The 15,061-nt window shown below is 37.7% G+C and overlaps 1 protein-coding gene across 6 annotated transcripts in view; it reads left to right on the plus strand.

Annotated features, from left to right (window-relative positions):
* hdac4 (histone deacetylase 4) overlaps positions 1–15,061 on the plus strand; it is a 249,319-nt gene that overhangs the window by 149,856 nt on the left and 84,402 nt on the right. For 5 of the 6 annotated variants that reach the window (XM_067408592.1, XM_067408587.1, XM_067408588.1 and 2 more), the window contains 3 exons: positions 1,872–2,022; positions 3,814–3,934; positions 7,610–7,728. In XM_067408592.1, the coding sequence (XP_067264693.1) occupies positions 1,872–2,022; positions 3,814–3,934; positions 7,610–7,728 (391 nt within the window). The remainder of the gene's footprint in view (positions 1–1,871; positions 2,023–3,813; positions 3,935–7,609; positions 7,729–15,061) is intronic. The other variant, XM_067408589.1, reaches the window with a different exon arrangement.

Here is a 15,061-nt window from a genome sequence, read left to right on the forward strand (position 1 = left end):
AAGAGGACTTTAGTCTGTTTGGATAAAATCATCTACTTGAGTAACTGCTTACTTACAGACTACAGCCATGTGCTTTATTACACCCTGTGCTAGCGTTAATGCGATTTAACTGACCAGAATCACCAGTATCCACTCAACATCCAAGCATCAGAGATGGCTGCCTGTATATAGCTCTGATATTACCCATCACAAGCCGGTAATGGATGTGACTGCTGCTGAGCTGAATAACTGTCGAAGTGGAAATGCAGTTAGAGGGAAATGTTTTACAAAATGGCTGCATTTACAGTGCACAGTGTGAGAGAGATTACCAGCATCTTTAAACTGTCTTTTTAGTCGAGGAGCTGTTGAGGTAATTGCATAGGTTAGTTTCATTTGAAAAAAGTGCTTCACAACAAGACATCGATAAACACATTCGGGAACTTTGTTCTTGTGTGACGTCATATTTTCAGCAATTGCATCCTGTTTTTAGTTGTACAGCTTGAAATGCTGTTTGCATCTCATTTTACTACTGAAACTGTAATCTGATTTGTTTCCATGTGAAACATGTTAGTTAAGAAGTGTTAAGAAAAAAATGCACACACTACTTTTCAAAAGTATTGGTATCTGTGATACTGGCCTTCAAAAAAATGCCATTAAACAAATATTTAAAATATACCAACTTTTATATTGTTTCCAGACTAACTTGAAGATACAGTGTGGAAAATATGTTTTACAACATAAACATATAATGTAATTAAACAACTTTTAATTTTTTGATTATTCATTCTTAAAATGTTTACTGTTACTTTTGATCATTTTGATGCATTCCTACTGAATAAAATTTATTTTAAAAAATAAATACTGACCCTAAACTTTTGCATGGTAGTGTTATTATTTCACAAGAAAAAACACTCTCTATATATTTACATTTTATGTACATATAACATGCTGCAATAAGAACAAGATCATGTAGGAAACCAAACAGGATCAGATTAGAATTTTTAAAGGATTAGTCCACTTTCAAATAAAATGTTAATGATAATTTACTCACCCCCATGTCATCCAAGATGTTCATGTCTTTCTTTCGTCAGTTGAAAAGAAATTAAGGTTTTTGATGAAAACATTCCAGTATTATTCTCCTTATAATGGACTTCAATGGGCACCAAATGGTTGAAGGTCAAAATGACAGTTTCAGTGCAGCTTCAAAGGGCTTTAAACGATACCAGACGAGGAATTAGGGTCTTATCTAGCGAAACAATCGGTCATTTTAGAAAAAAATACAACTGTATATGCATTATAAACACAAATGATCGCCTTGCAAGTGCTTCTGCTTTCCACATTCTTCAAAGAGCTTACGCTGTATGTCCTACACCTTCCCTATTCTACTTACGGAACGAATGCAGCGCCTGTTCCATTTTTTTCCGTAAGTAGAATAGGGAAGGCGTAGGACATACAGCGTAAGCTTTTTGAAGAATACGGAAAGCGGAATGGTGGAAGCACTTGCAAGGCGATATTTTGTGTTTATAAAGCATATACAGTTGTATTTTTTTTAAAGAAAATGACCGATTGTTTCGCTAGATAAGACCCTTATTCCTTGTCTGGTATAGTTTAAAGCCCTTTGAAGTTGCATTGAAACTGTCATTTTGACCTTCAACCATTTGGTGCCCATTGAAGTGCACTATAAGGAGAATAATCCTGGAATGTTTTCATCAAAAACTTTAATTTCTTTTTGACTGATGAAAGAAAGACATGAACATCTTGGATGACATGGGGGTGAGTAAATTATCAGGAAATTTTCATTCAGAAGTGAACTAATTCTTTAAGACAACCGAAATTAAGGTCTGGTAAATTTGCTTGAATAATGTACTGTGTCCTCCCCCCTCCTCCTTCAGCATCAGCAGGACCTCCTTGCCCTGAAACATCAGCAGGAGCTCCTGGAACACCAGCGGAAGTTGGAGCGCCATCGTCAGGAACAGGAACTGGAGAAACAGCAGCGGGAACAGAAGCTCCAGTTACTCAAAAACAAAGAACGCGGCCAAGAGAGTGAGTGTCCTAAAACATCTCGTTACCTGACTGAAACATATGAAGGTCTTCCATTTATTAGTCTAATTAGCACTGTGGCATGGATGTTTGTCTCACTGTACTTGCTTTTCATAACCAAAATTGAGAAAGTTTCACAGTGAATAACGGTTTTATTAAAGCAAACATTGAACCACACTATTTAAATGTTGAGCAAGCAATCTCATTGGCTGCAGGATCAGCAGAGGCCAATCAGCTTTTGCCATGCGGTAATGAAGTGATAGCTTGCAGATTTCATGTAAAGGACCTATCAGCCTGTGCTGATAAATTTCATGTCTGAACTAGATAATTAATAATGTAATTATAAAAATGCCCATGGAAATCAATTCCAGGGGGAAAATATCATCTCCCCTTAATGGAGCAGTGACCCTGCTTGGGGCATTACTATATGCCTCCCCCTTCTTCGCTGTTAATCTCTGGTATTTTTTCTTAAAGGTGCCCTAGAACCAGTTTTTATAAGATGTAATATAAGTCTTAGGTGTCCCCTGAATGTGTCTGTGAAGTTTCAGCTCAAAATACCCCATAGAGTTTTTTTAAACTAATTTTTTTAACTGCCTATTTTGGGGCATCATTAACTATGCACCAATTCAGGCTGCGTCCCCGTCTTACCTAGTCTGATGATTCAGCTGTGCAGCTCCAGACGTTAATACTGCTTGCCCTTGTCTTGATCATGGGCTGGCATATGCAAATATTGGGGGTGTGCATATTAATGATCCCGACTGTTACGTAACAGTCAGTGTTACGTTGAAATTCGCCTGTTTTTCGGAGGTCTTTTAAACAAATGAAATTTACATAAGAATTAGGAAGCAATGGAGTTTGAAACTCAATGTATGTCATTTCCATGTACTGAACTCTTGTTATTCAACTATGCCAAGGTAAATTCAATTTTTGATTCTAGGGCACCTTTAAATGTTATTGTCCATCAGGCCAAAATTGTTGGACTAATAGCTTAAAAAAGTAATAGCACACCTCTCGTGCCCATTAAGTTTGTTGCACACAATTTTTATAGTTACAGGTATGAGAAACTTGCACTAGTTCTGTGTATTTTCTAGTATATTCTTATCTTGAATGTTCCTTGCAGTACAGCCAGTCTATTTTTATCCATCTCTGTTGTTGTTGACACGGCAGTCACCTGTTGCCTGCGAGGAGCGCGTGTTGTCTGGCGGCGCAGATGTGTACGTACACCAGCGACGGCCTCTAGGGACATGTTTACAGACGATGGGAAAGGTGGTAATTGAAGGAAAAGCTGTGAGAATTCATCCATCTGATGTGTTTCTTTCAGAGTGAGAACAATAGTGAGAAAAAAGACATCTTTGTTTAACCGTTGCAGTCTCTGTGGAATTGGAATAGAGAGTCTGCTCTGTGTTTAAGACAGGATAAAGGGACTGTTTCTCTCAGATGTAAAGAGATATCTGAACCGAGTCGGGCTGCAGTGGAATAGCTGTTTATTGACACCAGAAAACAAGTGTCAGCCTTTGTAGTCGTGATCAATTGGGGACTGTTCGATTTTCTCTGTCTCATGCCGAAGAGACTATTAAGAGTTTTTTAAGACCATTTAGAAGACGAAATTACAGCACTGCAAATTACAGGGTGTAGAAGTGGTGAAGAAATTGACAGTCACAAATGCATAAAAGCGTTCCCAAGGCTTTTAGAGAAATCTAGCTGTATAACGCAGCTAGAGGCTTTGAGAATGCCATTAATGTCCCGCTGCTTGGATGTTTGTGATCTTCCTAAACTGCGAGCTCTGATCGACAGGTGCTGTGGCGAGCACTGAGGTGAAGATGAGGTTGCAGGAGTTTGTCCTCAACAAGAAGAAAGCGCTGGCCCAGAGGAGCCTCAACCACTGCCTGCCCAGTGACCCACGCTACTGGTACGGGTGAGTGTCACAACCTGCTCAGGGCTGATATTTCAAAAAGGATATCAGGGAATTAGGGGCAAAAAAAGGATTAGGGGCCTGTTTACATCTGACTTTAACAGAGTGGTCACCTGAGACAGATTTACTTGCAGTTTACACTCATGGTTAACATGCCATTCAAATGTGTCAGGGAGAGCATCTTTTCTGCTTTTGTGACTATGTATATATCACATACAGTACTACATCAGTATGAGTGCAGTATGAGTTTGTAAAGTGCAAAAAAGTAAAGAATAAAATTTATATATAAATAATATTAATAAAAATAAAAATAACCAGGTTTATACAAGTGCTTCACCTATCAAAAATATTAAGAAACTGTTTTTTGTTTGTTTGTTTGTTTTTTTGTTTTTTTAAAGGATAAGGGGGAAAAAAATGTCAAATTTGAAAATTTGGGAAATAAATAATGGTGCGTTCACACCAGACGTGAATGAAACGGTAAGCGCGAGTGATTTACATGTTAAGTCAATGCAAAGACGCGAATTGACATCCTGTGGCGCGATTCACGCAAATCCCGCAAGTTGAAAAGTCTGAACTTTGGTTAACGCGGCGCGGAAATTCGCCAATCAGGAGCTTGCTCTAGGAGTGACGTGACGTAGCGAGCTGAGGCAGAAATTCGAAACAACAATGGAGGACAAAATCATCGTCGCTATACATCTTCATACATTTATAGAAACAGAAATAAAAAGGATGAGTGAGGAGGTTGGACAATCTAATAAGTTGTAAAAAACGGTCTTTACTCAATTTGAACTATATATATTTACATATTAAGACTACAAGCCAACTAAAGATGACCAATTGAGCTTATTCGCTGTAATTTACAATTATTTCCCCACTGACAAGTTGTGTTTATTCAGAGTAAGTGTGCAGAAAGCAGTGTGAGAGTCTGGGACACATAAAGGAGCAGGAGAGCCCCTCGCATGACGCGAATTCGCGTCTGTTGTGAAGGGATTTTCACACGCAAATGAAGCGAATGTCCCGGGCGAATGAAGCGAGTAAACTCAAAATGTTCAAGCGTCCAACTACGCGCGAATAGCGCGCTTTATTAGCGCAAGTCGCGTCTGGTGTGAACGCAGCATAATAAGTAGAATACTATTATAAGCTTTTTAAAAATATATAAATTTTACAAACATTTCATTTTGAGAATGTTAGTTTATTGCTCTTTGAGACAAGCTGGAATATATATATATATATATATATATATATATATATATATATATATATATATATATATATATATATATATTATACCCTGTAAGAATGATTATTTCACTCTTTTTTTTTTTTGTCATTGTTTTTGCATTGTTTTTGCATATTTATTACAAACAGCATGGGTCATTGTGACATGTAACTACACCTGTCACAAACAATTTTATTTTATTTTATTTTTTTCCAGTAACCACAGATTTAATTAATTTTTTTTATTTCATGCTTCTCTAAATAATGAGCACAGTGATTGACTGACAATCAAGTAGGTCGGTGTTTCATTGCTGTCTGAGATGCATCAGGACAGATTGGGTTTACACTGTGAATACGATGTGGTAACAAGTACCTCTAAATATGGTTTGAGTGATCGAATACTACAGTGGTTTGGGCCTGTTCACACCTATATTTAGCATTGACCACTTGTGATCAGATCATCTGCGAAGGATCTTAATGGTAGATCAAAACTGAGCTAAAGTTCCACATGCTACGTGAAGTCGATGCCAAACTTCAGAGTGAATATCCCTGTAGTTTAGTTTTTTGCTTGCAGAAGTTTTCCAAAGTAAAAGCATGTTATATAAGTTTCTGTTTTGAATGATTGACAGTTTCGTTTTCCCTCTTCAACACACAAAAGATGTAGCTGGCTGTCATCTCTGCATTCTTGAAAAATTTGAACAAGTTTTGATTGGGGAACTCCTCATGTGTGAAAGAAAATTGTGAGGAGGTGGAAGTGTATCATTGTGTGCGTATATGAACATGGGAGTGTTTGTGTGAAAAACTCACGCTCCATCAAGCCCACCTTTCACACTCCTCATCTGTGAGGCTAGGAAAATGGGAAGAGAGTGTTCTTTTTGAATTAAATATTCCAGTCTTTTGCATTAACTTACAGTACTTCCATATTTGCGTTCCAAAGTTTTGGGTCTGTATTTTATTTTTATTTTTTTAATAAAGAAGTCTTGTATACTCACCAAGGCTGTGTTTATTTGTTATAGTAAAATCAGTAAAATTTTGAAATATTATTACAATTTAAAATAACTGTTTTCTATATGAATCTATTTTAAAATGTAATTTATTTCTGTGATGTAAAACTGAATTTTCAGCATTAGTGTTGTAGTACTTGAGACCGCACTTAAGACCATTTTTTGAAGGTCTTATCTTGGTCTCAGACTAAAAGGACTCGATTTTCTTTCAAGACCGGTGAAGACCACATTTGCGGGGATATCGCTATATTGCCGTTGCATTGTCTGATTTCTTTGTTAACATCATTAATTTGATTGGATGTAAAACTTCCTGCTTCAAATTCAATCAATAACTTATTTCTAATATAATTTCTTTTGTTACTGTTGTGCCAGGTCAGAAATCAACAAGGGATTGTGTCAAAAATGCCCACAAAATTAAAGATATGATTGCAAAAAAGTACTTGTATAAGATCTTGACATTTATACTATAACAGAGGGCTGTTTTCACAAATATGAGCACAATTGCAAACGTGACATTGATTTTTTTTTTTTTTATTATTATTACAAATGTGTTTAATAAACAAAATTTTATTTTTAAAACATTAATCTCAACATTATTTATGCATTTGTAATTGTACCAATTCAGATGCAACTTCTGTTCCACCTCTGCAGTTTAAAGATGAATTTTGTTGTTAGTGATTTCGATTGAGTGGTAACAGCTCTAAATAGCGTCTTATTATTCTAATTGTAGTTATTGATTAAAAATAAGACATTTCTCAGGCAGTAAATGTGGATCTTTCAACTGAATTTGAGGAGTGCTAGTCTGGTCTTGGTCTTGTCTTGGTCTCCACACACACTGGTCTTGGTTTAGGTGGTCATTTGATCAAATAAAAGTATTTATTTCACAATAATAAAAAAATAAATAAAAACCCTACTGACCCCCAAACATTTGAATTGTGCTGTATGTTTCAGCCAATTGCTTCCTCTTTACAGACATTCACCATATTGATTTCAACATTTGCAGTAGGACTGATCAAAAGTGAGTTATTTCTGTAGCTTCTGTGTACCAGATCATTGGCGCTCCTGGTCTGTTTGAGATGAGCTGACGATAGGCAGATTAAATTCTTCAGTCTGCGGTGATGCCAGCTGACCTTAGATGCCCCAGTGCAGTTGTTTTCCCGTTAAGGAGGAGCTAATCTCTTTATTTTTTGCAGAGCTTTGATAGGCTGCCACTGATGTTTTGGAGTCTGAACGTGTGCCGTATAAGCATGTTTATTTGTAAACAGAATGATGCCTCGCCCCCCACTCTTAGGCTGCACTGAGGCATTATGGGTGATCTGAGTTTGCATTCCCGGCAGTTGGCAGAAACCGGACCTAGTGCTGGGAATGGAGAGCAGCTGTGTGTGGAAATGTCTTGAAATGCACATATTTGAGTACCTATGCTTGCTCTCATGTGTGTTTGTGATTTGTTCCACAGGAAAACCCAGCACAGCTCTCTGGACCAGAGCTCACCACCTCAGACAGGGATTTCCACTTACAACCACCCGGTGCTGGGAATGTACGACCCCAAAGATGACTTCCCGCTCCGCAAGACGGGTACTGTAAAACTAACCCACTTCTTCCCAATGTGTCCTGCCCTGTCAGACTTTCACTAGGGTTGCTTAGACCAGTTCAGGTTTACTTACTAAGAACCGGTTCCAAAAACGTGGAACAAACTCTGTGACCTTTGCTTCCATTGACACTTGTGGAAACCCCTTTTTTCCTCCTGCAGATGCAGAAGCCTTTTTCTCACACTCACACACTACTGTATAAGATTGTAAAATCCAGTTTCAATGGCTGCAAAATGCGTAGCAATGTTTGACTGGCTTGAAATTAATAGTATAGCTTGCTTGATATTAATAATATAATAATATATTTTGTATTAATATTTTGAGTTGGCTTTTATTTTTATATTGTTTTCATTTTAATTTTTAGTAATTTTGCTAATGTGCTTTTTTATTAGTTTTTGCTCGTTTTAAATATTGCTACTTAGGTAATTTGATTTTAATTTCAGTTTTACATTTAGTTTTTATTTATTTCTAGTTAATAATTTGAGTGCTTCAGCTTTAAATTAGAAAATTAGAAATGTAGAAAAAAATTTAAAATTTGAGATTTTATTTTATTTCAGCTTTATTTCAATTAACAAAAATGTTTTAATAGGTGTAGTTAAAAATGAAAAAAGTGTGAAAAATCAGTGTTTTGATCCCAAAGCAATAAAGAGAAAAAAAAGTTAAGTTAATTTAGCATAAATGATACCTATTTAAGGATCAATAAGATTTTTTGCATATTTTTTATGACCTTTGAATTCAAATAATAATTAAAAAAAACTTTAAAGTCATTTTTTTTTAATTAGAATGAACTATTTCAGTACAACAAATACTGCAATGATGTTTACTTATAATTGCACTTTAATAATGTAAAATGAACTAACTTTAACTCTAAAATTTACCAAATTAATTATTTAATTACAATTTAGTTTTTTTATGTTACATTTAATAAGAATTTGGAAGATAAATGTGCTAAATTGTCATGAAAATAATACAATTATAAAAATGAATTGAATAAATAAATGGTCCTATTTCATTTTATTTTATTTTGAAGCATGACCAGGATATGTTCTTGATTAATTTTTGTGAGATCCATTTTCACAAACAGCTCTTAGAGACTCTTCAGCTTCACACCATCTGGAACATTCTGGAAAGTTTTGTGCTTCTGAGAAAAGACGTCTGAAGGGTTTTAGGAGGTTTAGGTAAAGACGTTCTCTGTGGCATCTGCTGTGTATTAAGAAGGGCTCCAGTGTCTGTGGGCTGGCATTGGTCCTGTGCCCCCCTGGTTCAGCATCGCAGTGTTCGCTATCAGGGCTCCAGGCAGTGTGTGTTAAAGAACTTGTACCCCCTCCCTCCCTGCTGCAGGAGAGCACTCAAGGGCAATTCCTATGCAGACTCACTTTGGGCTGGTTTAGGTAGCGTAAGGCCTCTCTGCTCATTAATCACCCTGGAAATGGGCCTGTCAGGGACCTGCAGAACAACCTGCCCTGGGCCTTTAGCACACACAGAGCCCCGGTGAGACCTGCGTAATTACAGTGCAGGCCAGAGAGACGGGAGGGGGAGGAGTTGCGGAGTGCATTACAGTCGTAACTGCGGATGGAAGTTGAATGCATCTTCTGCTACTTAAAGCAAAGTGTCCAGCTGTACTGTAAACTTTATGACCTCTGGGTCCACATGAAGGTGACAATTGACATTCATTGCACTCAGAGACCAAAATTAACTTTTGTTGCTGCTGTTGTTGTTGTTGTTAAAGGTAGGGTAGGCAATTTGGAGAGACTTGCAATGGCAAACTAGCTTTGAAAGCATAAGATCCCGCCTTCTCTTCAGAGCGTCTCCAAAGCCATGCCTCCTCTAAAACACATGAACGCGCACAGCACAGTTTGCAAAGCAGCACAAGACACAGCATTCAAAGGACATAACATTATAATAATAATAATAATAACGAATGTAAACAACTTACAGAGCTCAGAGTCAGACTTGTACCACCTGACTGCTGCAGATTCATTTGGGCGTTGATAACGTTGACATGGAAACGTGACGTGAGGACATGAACTGCTTCGGGTGGATCGTCATGGGTTGTCATATTCTGATCTGTGGTTACGACATAAAATGCGGCTGCTGTTTGTTTGTGGTGCTCGGTGACTGTCTGTCTACAACTGCATAACCTTGCGAACGGTACGCAGAGGTATTAAAATGCATATGTTGCCATGCAGGTCAACATCACAGTGATTCGACAAACATTTTTTGGTCCTGAGACTTCCACAGAAGATATACACAAATCAGGCATAACATAATGAGCCCTGACAGGTGAAGGGAATAACACTGATTATCTCTTCATCACGGCACCTTTTAGTTGTTGGGATATATTAGGCAGCAAGTGAACATTTTGTCCTCAAAGTTGATGTGTTAGAAGCAGGAAAAATGGGCAAGCGTAAGGATTTGAGTGAGTCTGACAAGGGCCAAATTGTAATGGCTAGACGACTGGGTCAGAACATCTCCAAAACTGCAGCTCTTGTGGGGTGTTCCCGGTCTGCAGTGGTCAGTATCTATCAAAAGTGCTCCAAGGAAGGAGCAGTGGTGAACCTGCGACAGGGTTGTGGGCGGACAAGGCTCATTGATGCACGTGGGGACCGAAGGCTGGCCTGTGTGGTCTGATCACTGTAGCTCAAATTGCTCAAGAAGCTAATGCTGGTTCTGATAGAAAGGTGTCATCACAGTTTGTTGTGTCCACCGCCGAAAGCACCAACAGTGGACATGTGAGCATCAGAACTGGATCATGGAGCAATGGAAGAAAGTGGCCTGATCTGATGAATCACATTTTTTTTTTTAAATCACATGGATGGCCAGGTGCTTGTGCATCGCTTACCTGGGGAACACATGGCACCAGGATGCACTATGGGAAGAAGGCAAGCCGGCGGAGTCAGTGTGATGCTTTGGGCAATGTTCTGCTGGGAAACCTTGGGTCCTGCCATCCATGTGGATGTTACTTTGACACGTACCACCTACCTAAGCATTGTTGCAGACCATGTACACCCTTTCATGGAAACAGCATTCCCTGGTGGCTGTGGCTCTTTCAGCAGGATAATGCTCCTGCCACAAAGCAAAAATGGTTCAGGAATGGTTGAGGAGCACAACAATGAGTTTGACGTGTTGAGATGGTCTCTAAATTCCCCAGATATCAATCCAATCGAGCATCTGTGGGATGTGCAGAACAAACATGTCCGATCCATGGAGGCTCCACCTCACAACTTACAGGACTTAAAGGATTAGTTCACACTCAAATGAAAATTTCCCCAAGCTTTATTCACCCTCAAGCCATCCTAGGTGTATATGAATTTCTTTTTTTTGATGAACATAATTGTAGAAATATCCTGACGCATCCGAGCTTTATAATGGCAGTGAACGGGACCAATGAGTATGAGCTGAATAAAATGCATCCATCCACATCCATCCATCATAAACGTGTACTCCACATGGCTCCAGGGGGTTAATAAAGGCCTTCTGAAGCAAAGTGATGTGTTTATGTAAAAAAAAAAAAAAAAAAAATCCATATTTACGCAATTATGAAGTCAAATATCAGACCGCCTTCCGTATTCAAGTTACAAAGAAAGCGTAAACTGCCATCGTGTCAGTTACACTATTTCCGTTAGTTGAATAGGGAAGGTGTAGGACGTAGTGTAAGCTTTGTGGACTGCAAGAGTTTTACACTTTCTTTGTACGTTGAATACGGAAGGTGGTCTGGCGGAAGCTATATATTTCACTTCATTACTTGTTTAAATATGGATATTTTTTTACACAAACGCATCGCTTCGCTTCAGAAGGCCTTTATTAACTGGATGTTGGATGGTGGATGGATGTGAATGGAAGCGCTTTCTTCAGCTCATACTCATTGGTCCCGTTCACAGCCATTATAAAGCTCGGATGTGTCAGGATATTTATTAATATTTCTCCTATTATGTTCATTAGAAAGAAGAAAGTCATGTACACCTAGGATGGCTTGAGGGTGAGTAAAGCTTGGGCTAATTTTCATTTGAGCTAATCTTTTAAAGGATCTGCTGCTAACATCTTGGTGTCAGGAGTCACCATCTGGGGTTTAGTGGAGTCCATGCCTCGACGGGTCAGGGCTGTTTTGGCAGCAAAAGCAGGGCCAACACAATATTAGGAAGGTGGTCATAATGTTATGCCTGATCGGTGTATGTACATTTGTCTATATTTAGACCACTTCTATTATTGATTGCTATCAGGATATAAAGAGAGTTTCAAGCAGTATAACAAACAGTATTCATAAATAATAATTCATATCTTTATTAATAACCTTGGTGCCATGTAATTGCACCTTTTTTGTTTGTTTGTTTGTTTGTTTGTTTTTTGGCTTGATGCGATGAATATTTCTCCATATGTGTTGCCAGATAGTGTACAAGAGGGGGAAAAAGACATCCTAGACAAACAAACAAAACAAGGAATAGTTGTTAGGAGATGTTTTCTTTAATAAACTATTTCAGTGTTTCATTTAAATTGCATTTACATTTATTCGTTAAGCAGGCTTTTTTGCATGTCACTTGCAAATAATCTGAGGTTTTTTCATTCATCCTTATAATTTAGATGTTGACAAGTTACTGGTCATCTTCTACTCACTTTTGTCAATATTGGACACTGATTGCACTGCTGAAACCCACAGTTTGGTTTGATGTGATTCAGTGTTCCCACAGTTCATTGTTTTCATTATCCATGAGTGGCACAACCTCTTTGACGTTTTTTCATGGTTATATTTCCCATGTGAGCTGTTAACCTGGGAAGGCAGCAGGAGGATACAGGCGGTGGAACTTCGGGAAAGAGGATCCGATGGTCTGAACTTCAAGCTGTGAAATGTTCTTTGTTTAGTTCTGATGATTGAGTTTGCGGTAAGGCTCGTTTGCGAGTCGATTCCAGTCCTCCCGCTGTAGATAAACCTCAGTTTGCTCTGGCCGGCAGAGTGCATTCCTGCAGCGGGGATACGGAGAAGGAGGGTGGCCCAGGCCTTAACCAGAACTGTTTGACGCTCTCTTTCCCTCCATACTGCCCCTGTCAGTACAGGCCAGAGTCTGTTTTCACACATCTAACCTAACCGTCGGACATCTGGAACCTTGGCTGTTGGCAGCTGCAGGAAGTGTGATGTTGTTTTAGGACAGTGAAGTCTGCAAGATGTCCAGTGCCATGAATGGTGCAAAGATGGTTCCTCGTCTGTATGTATGTCATGATTTTCTAATAGTGGTGACCAGTGTTTTGGGGATAATGTGTTAGAAGTTGTGTGATTGGATTGCTTTTTTAACTAATGAGTAATGTGTTAATTTTGCTGAAACAATTATTGCATGTGACATTTCATCATGTTAGATTTTTTTTCCATTCTAACATCTAATCTAATATCAGTTACTTTTTAAATATGTATGTAATCAGATTTTCACCCAAGTGGTTGTGTTAGTCATTAAATTTACACCGTATTAGTTACTTTTTCAAGAAAGTAATGCATTATGTACAGTATTCAGATTTTTTTCACACAAGAAGGCTGACCGATATATATCACATGCTATTGTCAAGCGCATTTGATAAGTAAAGCCGGTTCCCTGATTATCGCTAAATCGCCATCACCTGCTTTCAAATGGAGCGGCATTTAATAGACAGAGCTGTAGTTCACTGACAAGCCACGCGATATCGCGTTCATTATTGAAGGCGATTCATCTGTGATAATGAACGCGATATTGCGTCGCTTGTAGGTGATCTACGGCTCTGTCTATTAAATGCCGCTCCATTTGAAAGCAGGTGATGGCGATTTAGCGGTAATCAGGGAACCGGCTTTACTGACGAAATGCGCGTGACAATCGCATGCGATATATCGGTCAGCGCTAACAAGAAGTGATACGTTGCTCATTAAATTATTAAAATATCAGTTACTTTTTCAGAGTTTTATGTAATCATATTCTTTCATGCACAGATACATTGTTCATTAAATGTATACAATATCAGTTATTTTTAAATAAGTAGTTACATAATCAGATTTTTCGCATAATCAGATTTTCATGCAACAAGTCATACATTGCTCATTACATTTTCACTGTATCAGTTACTTTTTCAAATAAGTAATGTATTATGTATTCAGATTTTTTTTCAAATAGTCTGATTTTTTTACACAATACTTTGCTCATTAAATTTACACAATATCAGTTACTTTTTTAAAAAAAGTAACTTTACATAATCAGATTTTTCACACAATCAGATTTTCATGCAACCAGTCATACATTGCTCATTAAATTTACAAAATATCAGATACTTTTTCAAATAACATTTTATCTAATCAGACTTTTTCAGTAATATGTTCATTAAATTTACACATCAGTTTTCTAAAATGAGTAATGTTACGTAATCAGATTTTTCTTTTGATCAGATTTTTTTCATGCAATGTGTTGTTTATTAAACTTACACAAGTTAAATTTTTTTTCAAAGAAGTAACATTTTACCTAAGTAATTTTTTTTTACTCATTCACTCATTAAATTGACACAATGTAAGGTACATTTTCAAATACGTAACATTACTTTTTACGTGTAATGCATAAAATAGCATAATAGTTATGAACTTTACTCAAAATGTACTATTTCAAATAAATAGTGTTTCCCATTTTTTAGTATGAAGCAGACAAAAATAACTTTTTGTCAGAAATGTAACTCTCATATGCTTTGCATTGTTTCTTGTGAATATGATATTTAGATAAAAAAAAAGTAGAGGAAAATAACAAGCCGTTGCAATAAAAAGTAATGCAATATTGTAGCCTGTTACTTTTAAAAGTAACATTCTTCAGCAGTGGTTCTCACCACGCTAAGTGTGAATGTATCTGTAAGTATGTGACTCAGCGAGAGCTCTTTTGTTTCATTCATGCGTTCTCCAGCACTGTTGCAAGGCTGTGCTCTTCCGAACGTGTTCGAGCAGGCAGGAAGGTCACAGAGTTGACATTTTGCGCAGAGCAGGCTTGCAATAACTGTGACTCTTTCGCTGTGTGACTCATTCTTTTACATGTCATGTACAAAGGGTTTGTTCCTAGAAAGTCTGGCTCAAAATTAATTGCAAACAATTATTTGCTCTTAACCACCTTAGGGCAGTGAGTAAATGACTGTCTGTTATGCCTGACTTTGTGAAACACAAGTTGTACTTGCTCTAATTTGATCAGAAATTGGACACTTTTACAGAAAATGAGTTTGAAAAGTTGCACAAAGCATCGCCGTTGTGCTTCTCATTTGTACGCCATATGAATCGCCTCCAGGTTACATTGAAGTGCTCTTCACATTTATGTTGACACGTCAATTTTCACTGGGGA

The sequence above is a fragment of the Chanodichthys erythropterus genome, chromosome 14 (assembly GCF_024489055.1).
Source record: "Chanodichthys erythropterus isolate Z2021 chromosome 14, ASM2448905v1, whole genome shotgun sequence".
NCBI classification, from domain to species: Eukaryota; Metazoa; Chordata; class Actinopteri; order Cypriniformes; family Xenocyprididae; genus Chanodichthys; species Chanodichthys erythropterus.